Here is a 24,888-nt window from a genome sequence, read left to right on the forward strand (position 1 = left end):
TGGTATTATTATCAGAGAGAAGGTTACTATCAGCAGTAACAAGCTACTGTGAGGATTACATTTTGTTCTTCTTTTAGATAATTTGTGTTTTAGTTATTGGTGGGACTTCCATTTAGAGATTTTTAGCAAACTTTTGAAAGCATGGATCTGACCCTTAGGAGGGAGTTTTCTTTTTAAGATGTAGATATTTAATGTTATAGCTAAAGGGAAGAGTTTAAACTGAGAATTCTGAGAACAAGACATTTGTTGATATTGTTAATGGGTGAGAGGAAGAGCAAATTTCAGTGAAAGAGATGAACTGACTCTTTAGGGAAGAAGAAAGAGAGAAGAACAGTGCAATATACCATGAATTGAAAAAGAAGTTTTAAGAAGCAAAAAGTGGCCAGTGTTATAAAATGCTGCTTCAAGTGGAGTTTGTGAAAAAGATGAAATTCAGCAATAGTGAAGTATGTAGTGATTCTAGAAAGCAACACAAGGAAAATTTGATATATGATGTTTTAAGAGATCACTTAATTTTAACAAAGTAATGGAAATGAATGAGGAACTGTGACAGTGACGAGAAAGAAGTTTCTGTACTTAAAAACATTAGGCAAAATATTTGAAAGTAATGGTGAAGGAAAATTAATGGTGAAGGAAGGTGAAAGTAATGGTGAAGGAAATTAAAAATACCCAATGCTAGAGGTCTTGAGTTAGCAGAATTCTAGATGAAGATGGAGACTGTGGGCTTAATATAACAAGATTCAGCACATTCATTCTAATTTTTCATCTCTTTATTTATTCAGATTACCATATTTTGCCATGTGTAATATTTACTTTTGCCCAAATTTTTGAGGGAAAAATAAGGATGCACATTTTGCCTGGGTATCATTATTAGATACCATGGATATAATAATTCCATGTATAACACGCATAAAAACGTGGTGTGCATTATAAAAGGCAATATATGGTATATCTTTATTTTCCTTAAACCATTATCTTTTTTCCAGCTTTATTTTTTATTAATTTGTTTTAATATTAATTATCTTTGTTCATCCTTTTATAGTGCATCTTTAGATGAATCTATGAATATAATATTTGATTGAACTTTATGCTTTTACTCAGTTTATACATCTTTGCCTTTTTAAAGATAATTTTATCTCACTTGCTTTTCTTTACACAACATATTTATTTGGTTTTTATTTTCTGACCTTATACTTTCATTTTTAATGTTTCTTTTGTTTTTGAAATTCACTGCATGTCTTACCTTTCTTTGTGTATGCTTGTGTATGTATGCACTCTCATGTGGATAACTTGGGAGGTTGAGAGTATTGTTGTTCCTGTGATTAAGTTTATTGTTTTATGTATTATATTGAACACATATCTCTTGATTCTAATATATTCTGAAAAATCTAGAGAGTATCTCTCAATTGCACACTGGAAAGAAATTAGAAAATTATCATGCTTTTACTCACGTAGCCTTTCTTTCTCCTGTATTTCAAAGTTAACCTGCAATGAGTAGAGGACCTCCTTGCCTGTGCTAAGCATTATTTGGTTGTGTTTCTTTTTTATACATTGTCAAGATTTATAATGCTTATGTTTCATCTCTCCATTATTTTCTAGTATAAATTCTGCAGAATAGGTTGACTTACATTTGTTTTTCACTTGCTCTATAATAAATTATCATAAACAACTTATATGTTTATTAAGTTGCTGTAGGTTAGGAGTGTGAACATAGCTTTGGTGGGTCCTCTGCTGAAGATCTCATTAGGCTTTTTAACCAAGGTTTTAACTGGGATGTGTTCACCTCTAGAGGCTTAGTTTGGAAAGAATCTATTTCCAAGCTCATTCAGGTTAGTGGCAGAATCCATGTACTTGAAATTTTAAGAACAAAGTCCTGAATGGGACCAAAATCAGAGAGAAAGAGGAAGAGAGAGGGCAAGAGGAAGAGAGGAAGAGAGGAAGAGGGATTGAGTGATATTGATTTTAAGGCATAGGCTCATGCCGTTACGGGCTTGCAAGCCTGAAGTCTGCATGGCAGGCTGGAGACTCAGGGAAGAGTTGATGTTGGCACTTTGGAGGAAAAATGTCTTCTTCAGAGGACTATATTCCTTTTTCTTAATACCTTCAACTGATCGGATGAAGCTGGTCACATTATGGAGGGTCTCTCTGCTTTACTCAGGGTCCACTGTTTTAAGTGTTAATTACATCTAAAAATACCTTTGCTGCAAGATATAGAATGGTGTTAGATCAAAAAACATGGTCTAGCCAAGTTAACACACAAAACTACCCAAATGGGTAAAAAATACTGAGGTAAATAGGTCTTGAGTATGGGATTTTAACTTTATCAGGTCAGGCTCTTTACTGTTTGTTGTAGTTTTATGTGTCAGAAGCTGAACTCTGCTTTGGTGTCTTTTTTTATTTGGGTTTCTCTAGAGACTTGTTCATTGTCATCTGAGACACACAGATTTTTTTTCAGTTATTATATAGAAGCCCTACTGATGTAGTGGTGATGTGTGAGGGGGCAGGGAAGTATTCTATAGTCTTAAAGGTGCCCCTAGGCTGTTACCTTCACAAGAGCTTCTCTGTTTTGCTCCCTTAGGAGAGGTAGGAAAGCAAGAGGGTGTTGAAGTTGGGTATTTTCCTTCCTACATGTTGGTTGGACTCTGGTAAAACCCTAGCAGTCTTTGGTAAAATAGTTTCTCTTGAGGCTAGGCCTTGTTAAAAAGCAATGAATGCTCTGGACATATTTTTTAAAAAACTACTCTTCCCTGCTCCCTGTAGATGCAAGGAAGGGATTTTTCCTCCAATCTTCACTGTGACAACGAGACAGGGCTCAAGTAACTGAAGCTCATCTAAGTGTGGGAGCTCCCTTAGGACTGGGCCCTCCTGGACTTTTTAGCTCTCAAACATCTACACTGATCCTTCAGCAATTCCTTAATTATAGATAAAGCTTTTCCTATCCCAGTAAAGGTTCCCATGAAGTTTTCTCCTGGATTTCTGCTCTGGGAAATTGTGATGCTTTCTATCTGCCTGTTTGACTCTCTAGTTTTGGGAACTGGATCTCATTTCTTTGATGCAGCTAAGAAGAGTTGTTGATATTCAGTTTCTTCAGCTTGTTTAATGTTGTGTGAATATTAGAGATGACTTACAAATTTCTTACCTGCTGGATTGGAAACTAGGAAGTCCCTTCATTGTGTTTTGTTGTTCCTCTGGGTAATATAAATAGCTCTTACCTTTGAAAACCCATGTAATAGGTTTTCCTTGTAGTCTATGGAATAGAGTAACAGTTAATAATGACGGTTCCTTTATTTAGCTTATGTAAGTCTGAAATTACTAGAAAGTTACACATATATACTATGTTTTTAGCTAATTACACAAAACCTTTCATAGAAGTGCAGTCTGTTATATTTTATTGATAATAGTGTAAAATAGTTATATAACTTCTTTTGGTAAGACAGTGCTTTAGCTTTGTCAGTGTTAGTTATAAAATAAGTCATATAATAAATCTCCCTTGTAATATTGCATTAGATAAGATGAGTCTGCCAATAACCTATATATTGTATATAATTAGATGATGATTGCTCTTTAACATTTTATTTCCCTGTTTCCTTACCTTCTGGAAACTGAAAAATAAGGTTTGGTTCTCAGTTACAATTAGTTTGCTTACCCCTTCCTCTTTCTCCACTCAGCATTGTTTTAGTTGTGGTTTTATTACTTATCTGTTTGTGTTAAAACTTTCTTGTCCATTTGAAAATAGGTCATATAAATAATAAATTGACTGTGCTCAAGTGTTGCCTGATAGACTTTTAGGTTTTATGGTGCTGCCCCCTGCCCTTTTTTCCCTACTTCATACTCACTGTCATTCTCTTCTTAGTCTATAGACTTCTTTGACCATGATGTGAATTATTCATTTCATGGCTTATTCATAATAAATTATTTGTTCCAGACATACTTTCTCTTGTCACCCTTTTTGCTTTATGGTTCCTCTGAGTTCTACTTGCTATTTTAATATTAATTCAAGCCAGACCATTAAGAATGTACTCTATCTAGAAAAGTTTATTGAAAAAGTTTCATAGTTAAATTATAAAATGAACTATAATTATAAATACCTGTGCTTTTATAATTTAAAGTAGATCATTGAGGGTATATTTTATTAGAAAAAATATGTTGAATTATACGAAATTTTACAAATCTTAGGGCTTAATTTATCAGTCCTCCTCTACTGGGAGTACATCTTTATCTAATTTATTGCTTTAATGATTATGTAATATAATATCAAATTTATCAAACTAATTACCAGAATATGAAAGTTTTGGTTAACTAATGTCCCACTCTATTCTGCTTTTTTATTTAAAAATTAAGTTCATTGAATTTATAATTCATTGTCAGTCTCATTTATAAACATTTACTACTCTGGTTTGAGAGACAATATGTGTACATAGAGGAAAAATTAGCAAGGCTAGGTAGTATGTTATGTTTCAAATGAATAATGTAGGCAATACAGAAATTTAGAAATGACCCAGATTACTGTAATAATTGGGAAAGGCTTGTGGAGGAGGTAGAAATTGAATTTGAAAGAGGATAAGACTTAGATGAGAATAGAAAAATGGGCTATGAAATGTGGGTGGGCCATATTTATGGTCTGTTTTTATGCTTGTTAATTGATATTAGACACATGGGAAATAGAAATGAAAACTCTGTTGGGGTGTCATTTATATCTACTGGATTTGTAAAAATTAACAAGCGAAAGAGTCAAGTGTTGGTGCAGATGTGGAGCTATTGAGAATTCTAAAGTGCATCTAGCCTATGACTTAGCAATTTCACCTCTTGAGTATATAGAATCTAGAGCAATGTATTTCAGAATTTTGTTAATATGATCCCCACACAGAAAAAAAACATTTACTTCATGATCTAGTATACACTCATGAAATGTGAAGCAGCTGAAATTTGCACTGGTAAGAGATTGATAAGTATATAGTAATATATTTACATAATGGAATAATATTACACTCAAAGGTAATTGAACCACAGGTATATCTGTCAATATGGATGGATTTGGGAATGTAATGTATATTGAGCAAAAATAACATGCCACAGAATATGTGTAGTATGTTTTAATTTATATTAAGTTCAAATATAAGCTAAACTGTATAATGCATTGAATAGGGATGGATATATATATATGTATGTATATGTATGTATATAATCTTCAAACTATAAGGAAAAGCAAGAGAAGGGTGAGAACCAGAGTTTCAGGGCTTACCCTGTGCTTACCCATGTGAGAGGTTCAGGGAACATACATGAGACTTCAAAGATAATGGTAGAGTTGTGTTTTTTTAGTTGGATAGTTATGTATACAGAGCTGCTCTTTTTATTTTTCTTAATGCCTTATGCACTTATCACAGATTATTTTTGTGTGTACAGTCATGCATCATATAATGTTAGGTCAATGGAGGACCACATATACTACAGAGGTCCTGTATGATTATAATGGAGTACCACATGGTCCCATATGATTAAAAATTCCTATTGCCAAGGAATTTTGTCATAGCCAACAATAATGTGGTAACACTGTGCATTATGTGTTTCTGGTAATGTTCATGTAAACATACCTACTGCACTGCAAATCATATAAAGGTATAACACAATTACAGTAGTAGGCTATACTATATAAGTTTGTATAATTGCACTCTGTGATAGTTACACAGAAATGAAATCACCTGTTGGTGCATTTTTCAGAACATATCCCCATTCTTAAGTGGCCCATAACTCTATCTATTGTTTAAAATACTTTTAAGTAGAAGTAACATAAAATCAATTAACATAGCTTTAAGAAATTAGAATATAGGAGATACACTCATTCTTTAAACTCTCCATGTTTTTTAATCCTATCTCACAATCTTTAAGTTCATCCTCCAGTCCTTTGGAAAGTGTTTATTAGAAGTAAATATGAGAATATAAAATAAATTGAGATTTTATGATTAGATGAACATCAGTGATAGATAAGAGATGGAATAAAGGTCAGGGGTTTCTATTGAGTATATTACTTCATAAGAAAACAGTGTGTTTATATCATAATGTATCTGCTTCTTGGTTGGACAGGTGGATGGGGCTTGAGGGAAGGATACTGTTAAGGATGATTTGGAGACTTTAAAAAAGTGTCAGTAGCCAGATAATAGGTTTTAATAACTCTTAGTTGAAAAAATGGATGGGTCGACAAAAGTTGAAGTTTAAGAGATAGTATCAGAATATAGATTTCAGTTTTATCATGTTAGTTTGAGGTGGCAGCAGATAATTTAAGTTGAAGTTCATATAGAATGTTGGAAATGTGGGATTGGTGATTAGGAGAGAGTCAGGGCTGGATTATGGGTTATGTAGTCTTTCAGACACAGATGAGACCATTAAACTAAGAAGGTAGGTACATTTTCTGAAGGAAAAGCTATAAGGAGAGAAGTGGGAAACTAAGAATAGAGTCATGGATACATCCTTCAATTAGGTATCATTTAGGTATTTAGGTATCTCTGGAGGATAAGAAGAGGATAGTCAGTTAAGAATTGTAGCAATTGTAATATTCTTTCAATGGAGCAAGATATTTTTGGTACCAAAATAAACTTGCTATGTTTTATTCTTTAAAATTATTAATGTCTTCAAAAAACTATAATTGTTTCACTGAAAAATATTTTCTTTCAAATGATACCTCAAAAGTGTAACCTTTTTTTTAGCTAATATTCATTTTCCTTAATTAGAATGTTTCATAAAATTTTGTTTTTCTCTTATTACACACATAAATCCCATATGTTTGCTTTGTGAATATGGCTATTTGGTATCCAGTTTTTATGTGTTCTTCATCTAAAACTTATAAATAGGTACCGTATTTGCACAGTTTGTTTAAAAAGTTATGGACATATCAACAAGAAGGAAATGAGCATTGTTATTATGAAAGCTAGTTAATTCTTATATTTTAATCAATATCTGAATCTTTCTAAATAAAATAAATTTTTCTTAGAAATATTAGCTCACCAATAACATTTACTTACTTGTTTGTTTGTTTATTTATTTATTTATGTAGAGAGAATTGGGATTAAAACGGGACATAAATGACCTTGTAAAACGGAAGATTGCAGTAGATGAAGAAAATGCTTTCTTAAGGAAGGAAGTCTGTGACTTGCAGAAGAAATTTAAAGATAAAAGGCAAGAAGTTAAGGTGTGTTGACTTGTACTTAGTTTTATAGTACTATTGCTTTGAAGTCCTTACTTTAAGCTTTGTCAGCTTTTGTGGCACAAAAAGCGACAAGCTTGGAGGAAAAATTGCCTTAGGCCCTGCTGTACCACACAGTTTTTTCACATGAGAAAACTCTGAAAAAGATGCTTTAAAGCTAATACTCCAAGCTTTATAACTTTCAGATAAATAGTTAATGATGGAAATGGAGCTAAGAAAGTAGGAGTGTGAATATGTGGCTTCTTGTAATTAGATTCTGATGGGACTGGCATTATTAATTGATAAAACCCAGGTCTGGGAGGATATGTCTGTGTGGGTCTCAAAAATAGCTGGGGACAGCATCAAAGGCAGCTTGATCAATTAATGGGCTCTTTGCAAATGTGTACTCATCAAAGCTGTCATCCAGTGAAAAAATATGACCCATCCACCTGCATGAAAAGAGGCCAATAAAAATATACGGGTGACCTTGGCCATCAAATATAGAAGAAGCTGCTGTGAGGGTAAAACTGCACAGTTTATATTTGCTGATTAGTTCTCACCATTTTTTTTGTTTGTTATTGGCCCTGTGGCACTGATCTGCAGGACACTAAAGAGAGTGTACAGAATAAGGAAGAGCAAAACAGACTGCTTATAAAAAATCTGGAAGAGGAAAATGAGAAATTAAGTACCCACTGCGCTGACCTGGTAAATGACCTGGAGAAACTAAAGAAGCAGGAAGCACATTGGAGAAAAGAAAAATATAGCATTGATGCAAAAATAAAGGTATGCATTGAGAATGGAATTCACGCTGTTATTTTTGAATCTAACTTCTTACAGGATGCTTATTACATGTTATTTTCTTTAAATAATAAGATATATTCAAATCCACCAGTGGGGACTAGCATTAATTTATATTCCTTCACTTAAGACCCACAGCTTTTAAAAAATTGATGTTGCAAAGCAGGAAACTGACTTCAAATAGTTATCCAAAATGTAATCATTAAAAAATAAAGGATATTGCATTTTGAAATAAAACTTGATAAAAACATTTGGTATCATGAGTTTTTACTTCTTTCTAGTTAGAGCTTAAATTTATAAATACAGCTAGAATTCATTGCAATATAGTTTTAAGACTATTTTCAAGGCTTTAAAATATAAAATGTGAAAAAATTATAAGAGTTAAAAAATACTCATGTGTTTTTGAAGATGGTTTCTTTGGCTTATAAGAGAGCCTATTCATAGTAAAATTTTACTTCATGGAATATAAAAGTAGAATTAGTCTCTGTAATATATTTATACTCTTTTGATCAGTGTTTTTCAAAATAATGAGTTTTTTGCTAACTTTCTCTGTCTTGGAAACGTTTTTGTTCATTTTTTGTCCATCAAATTTCAGGTTTCTGTTTTCCATAGATGTTGAAAAGGTCAGCAATGGATTTTTGTGCTAGCAAAAATATGATAATCCCTTTATGTATGCACACATATAAAAAATATATAACATAAGCCCTGGCTGGGTGGCTCAGTTGGTTGGAGTGTTGTCCCATACACCAATGGGCTGCAGGTTTGATTTCTGGTTGGGGTGCTTGCTTGGATTGTGTGTTCGATCCCTGGTCTGTAATGCACATATTTTGATATTTCTCTCTCTCTCACTCTCTCCCTCTCTCTCTCTGCCTCTCTCTTTTTCTCTCTCCGTCTCTCTCTTTCTCTTCCTTTCTCTTTAAGATCAGTGAACATATCCTCAGGTAAGGCTTTAAAAAATTATTTAAAAAAAGAATATATAATGTGAGTATGTGTGTGTATATATATATATGTGTGTGTATAGCTAATAGGATGTAGTAAGTATGGGAATGTGTGCATGTGTACTCATGTGTGCATGATTATTTAAGTTTGAGGAGAAAGCTGTGTCTTTCTGAGTGTGTGATTCATTTCATTGCAGACATTTAAGGAAATATGTTAAACCTTTTAGTGCACAATCAGGGAAAGGACTGAACCATTTGGAGAATTGAATTCTGATGCTTCTTTTTCTTAATCTTTATATGAGTTCTGCTTCCCTACAATCTTTAAGCATTTTGGTAGTACAGTAAGGGTAAATGGTGTTTCCTTGTGTTAACCTATAGCTATTAATACAAGATTGTTTAATGATAATGTTCATTTCCTTATTTGCCTTTGAAATAGTCCATTCTGTGATTGCTGTGACTTTTTGTTCTGTGACTTCTTTTTATTGGGATGTTTGTAGTTTCTTATTAATTTGTAGGCATACTTTATTCTGGATAGTACTGCTTTCTTATATATATTATCAATACCTTCTGTTCTGTCAAGCTTGAATAATTTGGAATTCCAAAAGTTCATGCATTTTGATAGAGTCAATTTTATTATTTTCTTCTCTGATGTTTTTCTTTAGGAGTCTTATATGCTAAAGTTTTTCCTATCCCAAAGTCTCTATTTAGAATTCATTTTTGGTTATGGTGTTCTATACCATTTACTCAATAATTTATAGATTTGTGATATAGTCTCCGAACTTCCGTGTGTTTAGATTTGTTTTTGGACTTCCTATTACATTTATTATTTTAGGCATTGTAGTTTTATAATTTGACTCATTGTTTATTAGAAAAGTCTACTTCTTTGTTGTTCTTTTCATAAGTCATGAGCCCTATATGTGCCTCTTCACTATATTTTAATATTTAAGGATGATTGTATTAGCTTTTTTGAAAAATTCTTTTAGAAAGCGCATTAGACCCATACTTAATTTATGAATTAATTTTGGGAGAATTGTGATCCTACTATTTATGAATGCCAAATAAGGTTTTATAACTTTATTAAAATGGCATTGTCCACTTTCATTAGATTTATTCCTACCTACTAAATTATTATAAAAATCATCGTATTATGGTAAATAATACATTTAATTACATTTTAATTGATTAATTCTGGGATGCAGGTATGTTAGTAATTTATGTTGTCTTGAGCTTCTTTTCATTTTTTCATTTTTTAAAAGTATATTTTGTTGATTATGTTAGCTACAGTTTTCCCGTTTTTTTCACCCTTTTATCCCCTTTCACACTGCACCACCTTTCCCTCCAGCATTCCCGCTCTTAGTTCACGTCCATGGTTGTACATATAAGTTCTTTGGCTTCTCCATTTCCTATACTATTCTTAACCTTCCCCTGTCTATTTTGTACCTACTAATTATGCTTCTTACTCCCTATGCTTCCCCCCTATTCTTCCTCTGCTCTCTCCCCACTGATAACCCTCTATGTGATCTTCATTTTTGTGATTCTGTTACTGTTCTAGTTGTTTGCTTTAGTTTTTCTTTGTTTGGTTTTTTAGGTTTAGTTGTTGATTGTTGTGAATTTGTTGTCATTTTACTGTTCATAGGTCTCGATCTTCTTTTTCTTAGATAAATCCCTTTAACATTTCATATAATAAGGGATTGGTGATGATGAAGTCCTTTTTTAACTTTTACCTTCTGGGAAGCACTTTATCTGCCCTTCCATTCTAAATGATAACTTCACTGGATAGAATAATCTTGGATGTAGGTCCTTGCTTTTCAAGACTTTGAATACTTCTTTCTAGCCTCTTCCTGCCTGTAATGTTTATTTTGAGAAATCAGCTGGTAATCTTATGGGAACTCCTTTGTAGGTAACTGTCTCCTTTTCTCTTGCTGCTTTTAAGAGTCTCTCCTTACCTGTAATTTTGGGTAATTTAATTATGATATGTCTTGGTATGTTCCTCCTTGGGCCCAACTTTTTTGGACTCTCTGAGCTTCCTGGACTTGCATGTCTATTTCCTTCATGAGATTGGGGAACTTTTCTTTCATTTTTTCAAGTAAGTTTTCAATTTCTTGCTCTTCCTCTTCTGCTTCTGGCACCCCTATAATTGGATGTTACAATATTTAAAGTTGTCCTGGAGGTTCCTAAGCCACTCCTCATTTTTTTGAATTCTTGTTTCTTCATTCTTTTCCAGTTGAATGTTTATTTCTTCTCTCTGTTCCAAATCTTTGATTTGAGTTCGGGTTTCCTTCCCTTCACTCTTGGTTCCCTATATATTTTTCTTTATATCATTTTGTGTAGCCTTCACTTCTTCCTTTATTTTGTGACCATATTCAATCATTACTGTAAGCATCCTTAGTAGCAGTGTTTTGAACTCTGCATCTGATAGGGTTTCTGTCTCCTCATTGCTGGAGTTTTGATCTGTTTTCATCTGGGTCATATTTTTTTGTCTTGGTGCACCTGTTACATTGTAAGAAGCAGAGCCTTAGGTATCTGCCAGGGTGGGGCAACCCACTTTGCTGAGTTGTGGTGCGGTATGTGGGGGAGGGGTCAGAGAGGGAACAATGCCACATGCTTGGCTCCCACCCACTTTCAGTCACTTCCTACCAACAAGTGAATTGCACCCTCCTGGTATTGATTCCCCAGTGGTTGGGCTTGTATATGTTCTAGGACCCCATGGGCCACTCCAGCAGGCTCTTTTGTCAGACTGGGAGTTTCTCCCTCTGCACAACCCCCACAGATTTTTACAACCAGAGGTTTGGAGGCTTTATTTCTTTGCGCTGGAACCCTGGGTTGCGTGGTCTTTCTCATTCCTCACTTGTTCCTTCCTGTTTATCTGCACATGTATGTGGGACTGCCTGGTCTGCCAGCTGCTGCCTCGCCTTCCTGTTCCACCAGCTGCTGCCTTGCTGTGTGTCCTCTGCCCTGGCTACCCCTCTCTGCCCCTCCAATCAGTCTGGATAAATGTTTCTTCTTTAACTCCTTGGTTGTTAGACTTCCATACAGTTCAATTTTCTGGCATTTCTGGTTGTTTTTGTTTTTAAATTAGTTTTTATCCTTTTTTCGGTTGTGCAAGGAAGTGAAGTATATCTATCTATGCCTCTATCATCAGTTTTTCCCAAATGTCTCAGTTATAAAAGTGTACATTTTCTGCATTTTCCTAAGTTAAATAATTATATTGTGTCAATAAGAAAATTGTGAGTCTTTCCTCTCTAAAATATTAATTAGCAAATAATTTACATATATTGTATTTAATCTATTGAAAGTATATACTTCAATAGTTTTAGTTTATGCATAGTTGAGCAACTACTACCACAATTACTTTGAAGTCATTTTCATCATCCCCAGAAGAAACCCTGCAACCTTAAGCAATCATTCCTCATTTACCCTTAGCTCCACTAAAGTTTAGTAGATAACCAGTAATATACTTTCTATATAGATTTGTCTATTCTAAATCTTTAATATAATTAAAGTTATAGTATAGAGCCTTTGTTGGCTGACTTAGAATAATGTTTTCAGGATTTATCCATGTTGTAGCATGTACTGTATTAGTGCTCCATTCCTTTTTATTGTTATTCCATTTCATAGATATCTTACATTTTATTTATCACTAGTATATGGACATTTGTGTTATGAGTAATGCTTCTGTGAATATTTGTGTATAAGAGTATGTATATACCTACATACTCGTATATCTTCATTTTCCTTAGGTATATAGCAAGAAATGAGATTTCTGGGTCTTAGTGTTAACTCTGTCCTTAAGTGTTTGAGGAAATGCCAGATTGTTTTCAAGAGCAGCCGCTCCAAAACAATGATAAGTATTTGTGTATTGTTGATAGTTTCAGGGTTCAGGAGATTTTACAAGCTTGCTTTTAAAAAGAGATAGCACATGAACTGTTTTCTTGAAATTCCTGGAGTGGAAAGAAGCAGTGGCTTTCTAATCTCATTACTTCAAACTGCATCTAACTGGTTATAAACACCTTACATATTGCTGGCAGTTGTTAATTAGAATGTTTATTAATACAAATGTTAAAAAAAACAGCTGCACCATTTTACAAACTGAACAGCAATGTATGAGGGTTGTGATTTCTCTATCCTTGTCAACACTTGTTGACTTGTCTGTCTTTTTAATTATAGCTATCCCTGTAGATGCGAAGTGGTTTCTCATTGGGTTTTGATTTATATTTCCCTGATGGCTGATGATGTTGAGCATCTTTTCATGTGTTACTGGCCACTTGTTTATCTTTGAAGAAATGTATATTCATTTCTTTTACTTGTATCCTGGATATAAGTCTCTTTTTAGTTATATAATTTAAAACTGTTTTCTTCAGTCCTCTTAGTTTTTGTTTTCTTCTGTAATGGTGTTATTTGGTGCACAAATGTTTTGCATTTTGATGATATTGAATTTATCTACTTTTTGTTGCCTGTGTTTTTTTTTGTCATATCAGAAAAACCGTTGCCTGATTCAAGATCATGAAGATGGACACTTATGTTTTATTCTAATGGTTTTATATCTTACATTTAGTTCTTTCATCCACATTGAGTTAATTTTTGAATATGATATTTGATAGGAAGCCAACTTCATTCTTTTACATGTGTTATTTGTTTGTTCCAGCACCATTTACTGAAAGACTTGTTCTGCCACTGAATTGCCTTGGCATTTTTATTGAATATCAATTGACTCTAAACGTAAGGGTCTATTTCTGGAATTAAATTTTGTTCCTTTGAGCTGTACATTTATTCTAATGTTTCTACCACATTCGCTTGATTATTGTAGATTTGTAGTAAGTTTTTCAATTGAGATGTGTTTGCCCTCCAAATTTATTCTTACTTTTCAGGATTGTCTATTCTGAGTCTCTTGCATGTCCATATGAATTTTAGAACCAGCTTTTCTATTTCTTGCAAGAAAAGTAAGCTGAGATTATTTTGTTAAGGATTGCATTGAATTAGAATATCAATTTGGGGAGTATTGCTACCTTAACAATATCATATATTCTGGTCAATCAACATGGGATGTTTCATTAATTTAGGTCTTTAATTGCTTTCAACAGTGTTTTGTAGTTTTTGAAGTAAAACTTTGTACTACTTTGGGGTTTATATTCCTGAATATTTAATAGTTTTTATGCTATTCTAACTGTATAAATATTCTAGCTGTTTCTTAATTTTTAAAAGATGGTTTATTTTAATGTATAGATAAACAATTAATTTTTGTATATTTATCGTGTAACCTGCAACCTTGTGGAACAGGTTGATTCTTTATAATTTTCCATACGTAAGATCATGTCATCTTCAAGTAGAGAGCTTTATTTTTCTTTTTTAATATGGATGCTTCTAAGTCTCATTTTGTTCCCTGTTGCCCTTGATAGAACATCTAGTTCAAAGTTGAATAGAAAAAGGGAGAGTGGATGTTATGTTTTGTTCCTGATCTCAAGGGGAAAGGATTCACTCTTTGACCCTTTGATATATTAGCTGAGTTTTTTGTTGCTGTACTTTTATCAAATTGAGAAAATTTCTTTCTATTCCTTTGTTGATAGGATTTTTTTTTATATCATGAAAAGGTGTTGCACTTTGGCAAATGCTTTTCCTGCATCTATGGAAATGATCATATAGTTTTTACCTTTTATTCTGTTGATATGGTGAATTGCATTATTTGATTGATTTTGAATGTTAAACTAACCTTTAATTGCTGGGATATCATTATCTGGTTTTGTTATCAGGATAATGCTGGCCTTATAGAATAAGTTAGGAAGCATTGCCTCATATTCTTTGGAAGAGTTTGACAAGGATTAGTGTTAATTTTTTAAACATGTTTGGTGGAATTATTTGACCATCTGGTCATGGAATATTCTATTTTGGGAGATGTTTTTTTTTTCCTCACCTGAGGACATGCTTATTGATCTTAGAGTGAGGGAGAGAAACATTGATATGAGAAAGAAATATTGATAGGTTGCCTCTCACATATGCTCTGACCAGGGACTGAACCACAACCTAGGTATGTGCTCTGAACGGGAATTGAATCTGCAACCCTTCACTCTACAGGAAGACACTCTAACCAACTGAGCTATGCTAGCCAGGACCTATGTTGGGAGGTTTTGATAATTAATTCAAGAGCTCATTTATTATAGGTCTATTGAGATTTTTTGTTCTTCTTGAGTCGGGTTAGGTGGAATATGTGTTTCTAGGGATTTGTTCATTTTATGAAGGTTATTTAATTTTCTAATATATAATTGTTTATAGTATTTTTAATAATCCCTTTTCTCTATGGTTAGTAGTAGTGTCTTTGTTGATGTTTTATTTAATCCTTTCTCTTCTTTTTCTTTGTCAGTCTAAGTAAAGGTTTCTTAATTTTGTTGCTCTTTTTAAAGAATCAGCTGTCGCTTCTCTCTATTGTTTTGCTATTTTCTTTAAAAAAAATTTCCACACTACTCTTTATTATTTTGTCTCTTTGGATTTACTTTGTTATTCCTTTCTGTTTCTTCAATATTTAGAATTAGATTATTGATTTGATATAGATCTTCTTTTTTTAATTTATTTTTTTACTTTTCAAATACATTTGTTTCCATTTTTCCACCACCACTTTCCTCTACTACACTCACCCCCACTCCTTCCCTACTGTGGCTTTGTCAATGGGTCCTCTATACATGTTCCTTGACTTGACCCTTCCCCTTTTCCTCAATTACCCCCTTCCCACCTCTCCTCTGGTTACTGTCAGTTTGTTTTTTCTTTCAATGTTGCTGGTTATATTGTTCATGCTTGTTTGTTTTGTTGATTAGGTTCCACTTATAGGTGAGATCATACGGTACTTGTCTTTTACTCCCTGGCTTATTTTGCTTAGCATAATGCTCTCCAGTTCCATACATGCTGTCGCAAAAGGTAGGAGTTCCTTCTTTGTTCCTGCTGCGTAGTAGTCCATTGTGTAAATGTACCATAGTTTTTTGATCCACTCATTTGTTGGTGGGCACTTAGGTTGCTTCCAGGACTTAGCTATTGTAAATTGTGCTGCTATGAACATTGGGGTGCATAGGTTCCTTTGAATTGCTGTTTTGGAATTCTTAGGGTATAATCCCAGCAGTGGAATTGCTGGGTCAAAAAGCAGTTCCATTTTTAGCTTTTTGAGGAAATTCCAAACTGCTTTCCACAGTGGCTGCACCAGTCTGCATTCCCACCAACAGTGTACTAGGGTTCCCTTTTCTCCACAGCCTCGCCAGCGCTTGTTGTTTGTTCATTTGTTTATGATGGCCATTCTGACTGGTGTGAAGTGGTATCTCATTGTGGTTTTATTTTGCATTTCTCTGATGGCTAATGGTGCTGAGCATCCTTTCATATGTCTCTGGGCCCTGTGCATATATTTCCTCCTTGGAGAAGTGACTGTGAATAGAGAGCCCAGAAATAAATGTGTATCTCTATGGTCAATTAATATTCAACAAAGGGGGCAGAAGCTTAAAATGGAGTAAAAATAGCCTCTTCAACAAATGGTGTTGGGAGATTTGGAGAGGTACATGCCAAAAAATGAAAATTGACCACCAACCTACACCATACACAAAAATAAACTCAAGATGGATAAAAGACTTAAATGTAAGTTGTAACACCATAAAAGTCCTAGAGGAGAGCATAGGCAGGAAACTCTCAGATATTCCATGTAGCAATATTTTCACTGATATGTCCCCTAGAGCAAGGGACATAAAGGAAAGGATAAACAAATGGGACTTTATCAAAATAATAAGCTTCTGCATGGCTAAAGAAAACATCAGAAAATGAAAAGGGAACCAACCAAATGGAAAAATATATTTGCCAATGATACTTTGGACAAGGGTTTGATCTCCAAAATGTATTAAGAACTCACACGACTCTACTCCAGGAAGACAAACAATCTAATTAAAAGATAGGCAAAGGATATATCTCCTTTTTTGATGTAGAAATTTAATTTCTCATTGAGCACTACCTTTGCTGCATCCTGTAAGTTTTGGTATGTTATATTTTTGTTTTCATTCTTCTGTTAGTATTTTCTAATTATCTTGAGATTTGTTCTTAGACTTATTGGTTGTTTAAGCATGTATTTTTTGATTACCACATATTTTAAAATTTTCAGTTTTTCTTCTGTTAATGAGATTTAGCTCCATTCCATTGCAATTGGAGAACCTCATTGGTATGATTTTCATGTTTTTAAATTTATCGGAACATCTTTTATGGACTAATTTATGGTCTGATATGGGAAATGTGCCATGAGTACTTGGGGAAAATGTGTATTATTCTTTTTGGGAGTGCAGTGTTTTATATACATCTGTTCAACTTTGTCTTGGTGAACAGGCCCTCTGTATTCTTATTTGATCTTATGTTGAAATGTTTTAATCATTATTTAAAATGGAGTACCTATAACTATTATTGTGAAACTGTCTATTTTCTCCTTCAATTTTATAATTGTTTACTTTATATAATTTAGGGCTCTGTTGTTTGGCGCATATATGTTTATAGTTATTATATCTTCTTGATTAATTGACTCTTTAAAATACAACATTCTCTTTGGTCTCTTGTAACAGTCTATTTTGTCCAATATTATTATATCCATCTCAGCTCTTCTTGGAGTTGTTACTTTCATGTAACACAGGGTATGGCAAAAGTAGTTTTACAGTTGTACACAAAATGGTTTATTCTTATACTATTATTTATTAATTATTGTATTATTTTCTACATGAACAACTGTAAACCTACCTTTCCCCTTTCCTGTATGTTTTCCCATACTTTTAATTTTCAACCTACTTTTATCCAAAATGTCTATTTTAAATATCATAGTGTTATATAGTATTTTCTTTATTATTTATTAATCTATTCCTTTTGATTGAAGTGCTTAAGCCATGTACATTTAAATAATTACTAGTAAAGAGGGACTAACTTCTGCCATTTTCTAATGTTTACTGTATGTCTGATAGTTTTTTTTGTCCCTGATTTCCACTATTACTTTTTTATTCTGTGTTTAGTTGAATTTTGTAGCAACGCCTTTTTATTTTCTTCTCATTTTTTGTGTATATTGTATTGCTATATATTTTTGGTGGTTAGCATGGGGATTACATTTATAATGCTAAACTTATAACAATATAATTTAAATTGATACCAACTTATCTTCAATAGTATACACATTTCTCCTATACTGCTTTCACTTTGTTATTTTATCACAAGTTACACATTTAGAATTGTGTGTTCTATAGCGTAGATTTGTAATTTTTATGTGCTTGTTATTGAAATCATGTAGGAAATAAAAAGTAGAATACAAACTAATATGCAGTAATATTGGCTTTTATATTTGCCTACACATTTACCTTTACTAGATATTCTATTTCTTCATATGGCTTTCAGTTACAGTCTTGCATCCTTTTATTTCAATCTGAATGATGAGCATTTCTCATAGGGCAGATCAAGTAATAAACTCCCTCAGTTTTTGCTCATCTGTGAATTACACTTTCTAAATTTTGAAGGACAGTTTTGCTGGGTCTAAAAATCATTGTCAGCAACTCTTTTATTTGTACTTTAAATATACCATCTCATTGCCTTCTGGCTTAAATGATTTCTTATAATAAATCTGCTATAAATCTCTCATTGAGGATCTCTAGTTATGACATGGAACTTTCTGTTATTGCATTCAAGATTCTCTCTCTGCTTTTAGCTGAATCTCGAAGTTTGATTATGGTGTGTAAATGTGTGTCTCTTTCTATTGCTCTTACCTGGAGCTCATTGAGATCTTTAAACTTTTAGATGCATATCTCTCATCAAAATTGGGTAGCATCTGGCCATTATTTTTTAAAATCTTATTTCTGTGCCCCTTTCTGTCTTACCTCCTTTAGAAACTCCTGTAATGTGTAATTGGTTTGCTTAATGTTGCTTACTGTTCTCATACTCTCTGTTCATTTTTCTTCATTCTTCTTTCTTCTGCTCAGAATCAGTAATTTAACTTGTTATGTCTTATAGTTTGTTGATTCTTTCTTCTGTCTACTTACATATGTTGTTGAACCCTCTAGTGAATTGTTAATTTTTGTTATTTTACTTTTTAACTCTGGTATTTGTTTGATTCTTTTATAATTTCTATTTCTTTATTGATTTTTTGGGGTTATACATTGTGTTTCTAGATTTCCTTTAGTTTTTCTTTCATCATTTTCTTTAGCTCCTTGCATGTATTGAAGACAGTTGTTATAAAGTTGACACTGGTGTTTCTCAGAGGTGCTTTCTGTTAATTTACCTGTTCTTTAAATATCCTGTTTCTTTGTATTCCTTGTGTTGGGTTGTTGTTGAAATTTGGGCATTTGGATAGTAGAAGGTGGTAACTTTGGAAATCAGAGGAGTCGATACTTTTTTCATTGTTGAGGGCTGTGGTAGTGTGTTTAGATTGTCTTCCAAATACTTTATTTTTTGTTGTGTGTGATCATTGAAGTCTGTATCCATTAGCTTTTTTCAGGTCATGTTGTGACTTAGATTTCCTTGAATCCCAGGAATTAAAGCAAGCAAACAAACAAAACCCTCCAAAATACACACAGACACAAAACAAATTCCTTTCTCAGGTTCTGTGCTGAGACTCTTATTCGATACTTATCCAAATTTGCACTAAGCCCAGAGGTCAGTCCAAGGTGAAAACATGGAATTTTCTCTGGTCTTTTCTGACTGTACATCTTTCCTTGAGCATGTGTATGGCTTCCTAAATTCTCCTCTATGTATAGGTATTTTTTTAATGTCCTAATTACCCAAACAGTCTCCCACAGTTTTTGCTCCATGCCTTAGATATTTTATTGTATGTATTGACCAATAATCTTTTGCCCCAGGTTCCTGTGGTTTGTTTGTTTACCTTGTGTATTTGAGCCACATCCTCTACATTTCCTGTCTGTGTTTCCTGTTAGGACAGAGATAATCACCTTATGTCATTCCTTCAGGTAGCCCTCAGAAAAGTTAGAACAGACACATATAATAATTTTCTATTAGAGCATATTCTGCTACCTTCCACATCAGCATCCAGAATTCCCTACCTGGAACCTGGGCTTCTGCCATTTGAAGAATTCTAGTGTTTTAAGATTCCTTGGCTTTAACATGGCTGATGTGCTGGGAATGGATTAGTGAGTTGGTGGGTGGCAAGTAAAATCTCTTCAAATATTTTATTCCATTTTCAAGTTGCTTTTTTTTCTTGGTTCAGCATTTGCTTGGTTGCCATAGATCTTTGAATGTTTTTTGTTTTTTTCTAATATTGGTTCTGACAGTTTATACTTGTTTTTTGATGTTTCTTCCAGGACAAGAGTGCTTGGCACCACATATTTTGCCATTTTGTTGATGTCACTCATTGAGTTCATTTTTAAATGTACACCTTTACTAGATATAGGACTCTGTTTTTTCAAACATTTTTTGAGCACTTTGGATATGTTATCTCACTCTTTCTAGCCTCCATTATTTCTAAAGAAAAGTCAGTTGTTAGTCTTGCTAGGGTCTTGTAAATAATAAGTCATTTCTCTTTTGTGGTTTCAAAGAATTTATTCTTGTCCTTTGGCTTCCAGCATCTTTACTATGATGTGACTGTGGATCTCTCTCTGCATACTACTTGGAGTTTATTGAGCTTCTTACATGTGAACAATAATCTTTTTCATCATTGTTGGGTAGTTTTTAGCTATTATTTCTTCAAGTAATTTTCCTGTTTTTTAATGCTCTTGCCCTTCTTCTTGTAGTCCCAATGTGCTTATGTGGTTGCACTTGTAGCATTCTATATCTCTCTGAGGTTATTGATTTTTTATTATTCTTTTTATTGTTTTACCTTCAAATCTGTGTTCTCATTCCTGTCAATTTATATTAAATGTTGAGCTTCTCTAGTGACTATTTTCTTTATTATTGTTACATTGTTTTTTCGCATCAAAATTTCCATTTGGATATTTTAAAGTAATTTATATCATTTTGTTGGTGTTTCCTTTTGGATGAAACCTTGTCATTTTACCATTTTTAGTTTTTAAGATATGGTATTTTGTAAAGCATGAATTTTTTAGTTATTTAAGCATATTTATAATGGCTGTTCTGATGTCTTTATGAAGTCTGGTGTCTGGACCCTCTCATGGGCAGTTTCTGTTGCCTGCTTCCATTCTTCCCTATGGGTGACACTGCCCTCTTTCTTTGAATGTTGTAACTTTTTGTTGAAAGTGTACATTTAAAATAATATACTATAGCAGGATTGGATACCGATTTCTCACTGTTTCCAGAGATTGAGGATGTTTGTTCATTTGGTTGTTTAGTGGTTTGGCTGAACATTTTAGTAAAGTATATTTCCCCTGCAGTGTACAGTCTCTAATGTTGCTTTTCAGAGAACACAAACTTGGATGAGTCTATACTAACACCAGGTTCATAACAATTTTGGCAGAGCTCTTCGTCACTGACTTCTCTTGATCTTTCTGTTAATATGTCTGTCACTGTTGGTCTCCAGACATTGCTGTGAGGGTTATGGAGTTGATGGAGTGCTGGGGGAATCTCTCCTGTCAGTCAAGATTGTGGCAGGGGGAAGATCTTCCACTGAGCTCATGCAAAGCTAGCAAGATAATTGGAAAGAAGAAAAAGCCCTTCTTTCCCATTCTGGTACCAGTTGGGGTGGGACCAGGAGAAGGCAAGCACATGTGCCATATAATTCAAAATGGCAGGAGTGGAAGATGCTAGACCAAAGAGTCCTATCAGTCTAGGCTAGGGAAAGAAGGGATTGGTTGGGAGGTGGACCCATCTGAAGTATGAGAAAGCACCTGGTCTCTCCCACACCCAAGCTATTATAGTCCCAGAGGAAAAAAGAAACTTCTCTCTTTGGCTCATGGCTTACTAGCTTAGGACCTGTACTCTCATGATGCACTGGCCTGTTCTCTGAATGGGCCATGTGGCCTTAGCAGCCACATAGCCCATGGCCTACAGGAGGAAGTCTCTATCCCCCTACCCCTACTTGGTGATGCACTTGCTAGTGTGTTTGTGTGATCTTGCAGCTCTAGCAGCTTCATGGCCCATGGCTATGCAGGCTCCATACGCTGGCTCCAGGAGGGAGCCTGAAATGGAGAGGAGCTGGGAATAAGCTAAGCTACCTGGATGACTGCCTAGCAGCCATCTGTGGGCTTCAAAGGAACATATTTTAGATTGGGTCAGGAAATCTGGGTACTGCCTTTTGTCTTGTCTTGCTGAGAAGGTGGGCTAGTAGACAAGTTTGCCATTCTCCCAGATCATGCAGCACCTGAATAAAATCTCCTTCCTTTTCATACCAGCATCTGCCTCACAGTTTGGCTTTTGTGACAACAAGCAGATGAACCCCTGTTTTTGGTACAGAATCATAGTATTTTTGTTTTTTGAAACTGGCTTATTTGGCTTCACATAATGATTTCAAGGTACACCCATGCTGTTACATAAGTCAAAATTTCCTTCATTTTTTATTGTGGTAAAAAAATATGTAACACATTTTATCACCTTAACTATTTTTAGCTGTATGGTTCAATAGTATTATGTATATCTACATTGCTGTAAAAGAGATCTCTAAAACTATTTTGACTTCAAGAGCTGTAATTCTGTGACCACTACTTACCATCTCCCTTTTGTTTTTTCATATTAGACCTTTTAAACTATTATTCTACTTTGTATATCTATTAATTGGACTACTTTAAATATCTAAGTGGAATCATATGGTAATTGTCCTTTTGTGACCAGTTTCACTTATCATAATGCCCTCAAGGTTTATCCATATTGTAGCATAGAGTAAGATTTTCTTTCTTTTTAAGGTTGCACTGTTTCATTGTATGTATATACCACATTTTGTTTAGCTATTCATCTGTCATTTTAATTGATATTCTATCTCTTGGCTATTATGAATATTGCTGCTCTGAATATAGGTATGCAAGTATCTCTTCAAAACTTTGATTTGCATTCTTTTGAATATATACCCAGCAGTGGGATAGGTGGATTATATGGTAGTTCTCTTTTTAAAAGTTTTGAGGGATCTCCCATATTCTTTTCTGTTTTCTGTGGAGGTCATACCATGTTATAATCCTGCCAACAATGTACAAGGATTCCAATTTTTCTGTGTCTCAACCAACACTTTTTATTTTCTGTCTCCCTTCCTTTCTTCCCCTCTCCCTTCCTTCTCCCCTTCCTTCTTTCCCTCCTTCCTTGCCTCCCTCCTTCCCTTTGTCCCTCTCTTCCTCCCCTTCTCCTGCCTCTCTTTATCTCTTGCTTTCTTCCCCTTCTTGTTCTCCTTTTTCTCCCTCTCTCTTTTCCCCACCTCTCTCTGAGAGTACAGTGTTCTAAGAAACCGTGCATAAGCTGGAATGATGTAGGTGAAGAGTAGTCTCCACTTTTAGAAAGTCTGCATTATGCCACTTCACTTTTCTGAAAGACCTATGTTAGTATGGTAACACTTTTTTCATAGAAGCGAAAACTTTCTTTGAATTTTTTTTTTTTTTAGTGAAAACAGGTGCTAAATATAGGTCTTTTGTAAAAGTGAATTGGTGTAATGTGAACTTTTGAAAAGCTGGGGATACCTGTATATCTATCTGTCATTCCTCTTTTTATGATAAATTAGAATTTAAGAAGTACTCACAGTGCTATCTTAGTTGAAAGCCAGTGTTTTTATTTTTAAAAGATTAGTCTAGCTACTACAGTGTAAATATATGAGGTTTGGGAGCTTGGCTAGGGTAGATTTGTAGTGCTTGACCTAAAGCCTGGTGCTCACTTTTGGAAATAATGATTGCATAGTGTTTATGTGGGCATGCTCTATTTTTAGATATAAAATTTACTTAATATTTTATGAAAATAATTAATTTTATCATATATTTTTGAGAAAATATTTTTGAAAAACTAACATCAGTTTGTAAATTGTTTTTAAATGGACAAATATTTAGAGAATTATCAGGAAGAAGAAGCTAACTTTGAAGAAAGATAGGTGAAATTTCACTACAGTTGAGAGAAATCAGCATGATCTGAATTACAAATATAAAATTATTTTGGTATCTTTTCTTCTCTGAGTGTATTTAAAATAGAGTAAAAAATAAAATATCTGCATTTTGTCCTGGTTAAATAAGTGAGCTCATTTTTTTGTTCATGCAATTAACTTTTTTATTGTAAAACAATTTCTTTAATTTTAAGAAGTAAATTTCTACATATAATTTCAAATTTATTTGCTTCAAATCTTTAACTTTCACACAAGGAAGCCATGATACATTTTCAGTTTCTGAAAAAAGTATCTGTGACTGCTATAAGTTATTGTTTGTACTTAAAATTTTTTTAATAAAGTGAAAACAAAAAATGAAATTTAAAACATTACTTATTTTTACTGTTATTTTGTAGACTAAGTAGTTAAATACAATGCATTTTATTTTATTTGACGTTTATTATATTGGATTTTCATGTGTTCTAATTTCAGGCCTTTGAAGACAATTTAATTGAAGCAAGGAAAGAAATTGAAGTTTCACAGAACAAATATAATGCTTTGTCATTACAGTTGACTAATAAACAGACTGAACTTATCCAGAAGGATATGGATATTACCCTGGTCAGGCAAGTACATTTGGTTTTTAATTTAATATTATAGAAATTTCATTAGTTATTCATAATGCAGCATTCATATTTATTTTATATATTTTTTCTTTTTTGTGACTGGTTTGTTTTCTTTCTCAAGGTTCATACATATTGTGGGTAGGATTTATTTCCTTTTTTTCCCTTTTATCTATATAGTTGTTCAAGCATAGTTGTCTCCATTTTCCCCCTACCACTGCCCCCCACCCCTCCCATCTCTACCTCCTACCCTTGATTCCACCCTCTTTGACTTTGTCCATCTGTCCTTTATACATGTTCTTTGATGGCCTTCCCGTATTTTCCTGTATTATCCCTCTCTCCCTTCTCCTCTGGTCACTGTCAGTTTGTTCTTTATTTCAGTGTCTCTGGTTATATTTTGCTTGCTTATTTGTTTTGTTG

General features: G+C 33.7%; 1 protein-coding gene across 2 annotated transcripts in view; it reads left to right on the forward strand.

The window, feature by feature from the left end:
* CNTLN (centlein) overlaps positions 1–24,888 on the forward strand; it is a 279,122-nt gene that overhangs the window by 65,472 nt on the left and 188,762 nt on the right. The window contains exons 4-6 of one of the 2 annotated variants that reach the window (XM_054583186.1): positions 7,049–7,183; positions 7,781–7,960; positions 24,338–24,484. In XM_054583186.1, the coding sequence (XP_054439161.1) occupies positions 7,049–7,183; positions 7,781–7,960; positions 24,338–24,484 (462 nt within the window). The remainder of the gene's footprint in view (positions 1–7,048; positions 7,184–7,780; positions 7,961–24,337; positions 24,485–24,888) is intronic. The other variant, XM_054583187.1, reaches the window with a different exon arrangement.

Source organism: Pteronotus mesoamericanus, unplaced genomic scaffold, assembly GCF_021234165.1.
Source record: "Pteronotus mesoamericanus isolate MK-2021 breed Mesoamerican mustached bat unplaced genomic scaffold, CSHL_Meso_final contig_73, whole genome shotgun sequence".
NCBI classification, from domain to species: Eukaryota; Metazoa; Chordata; class Mammalia; order Chiroptera; family Mormoopidae; genus Pteronotus; species Pteronotus mesoamericanus.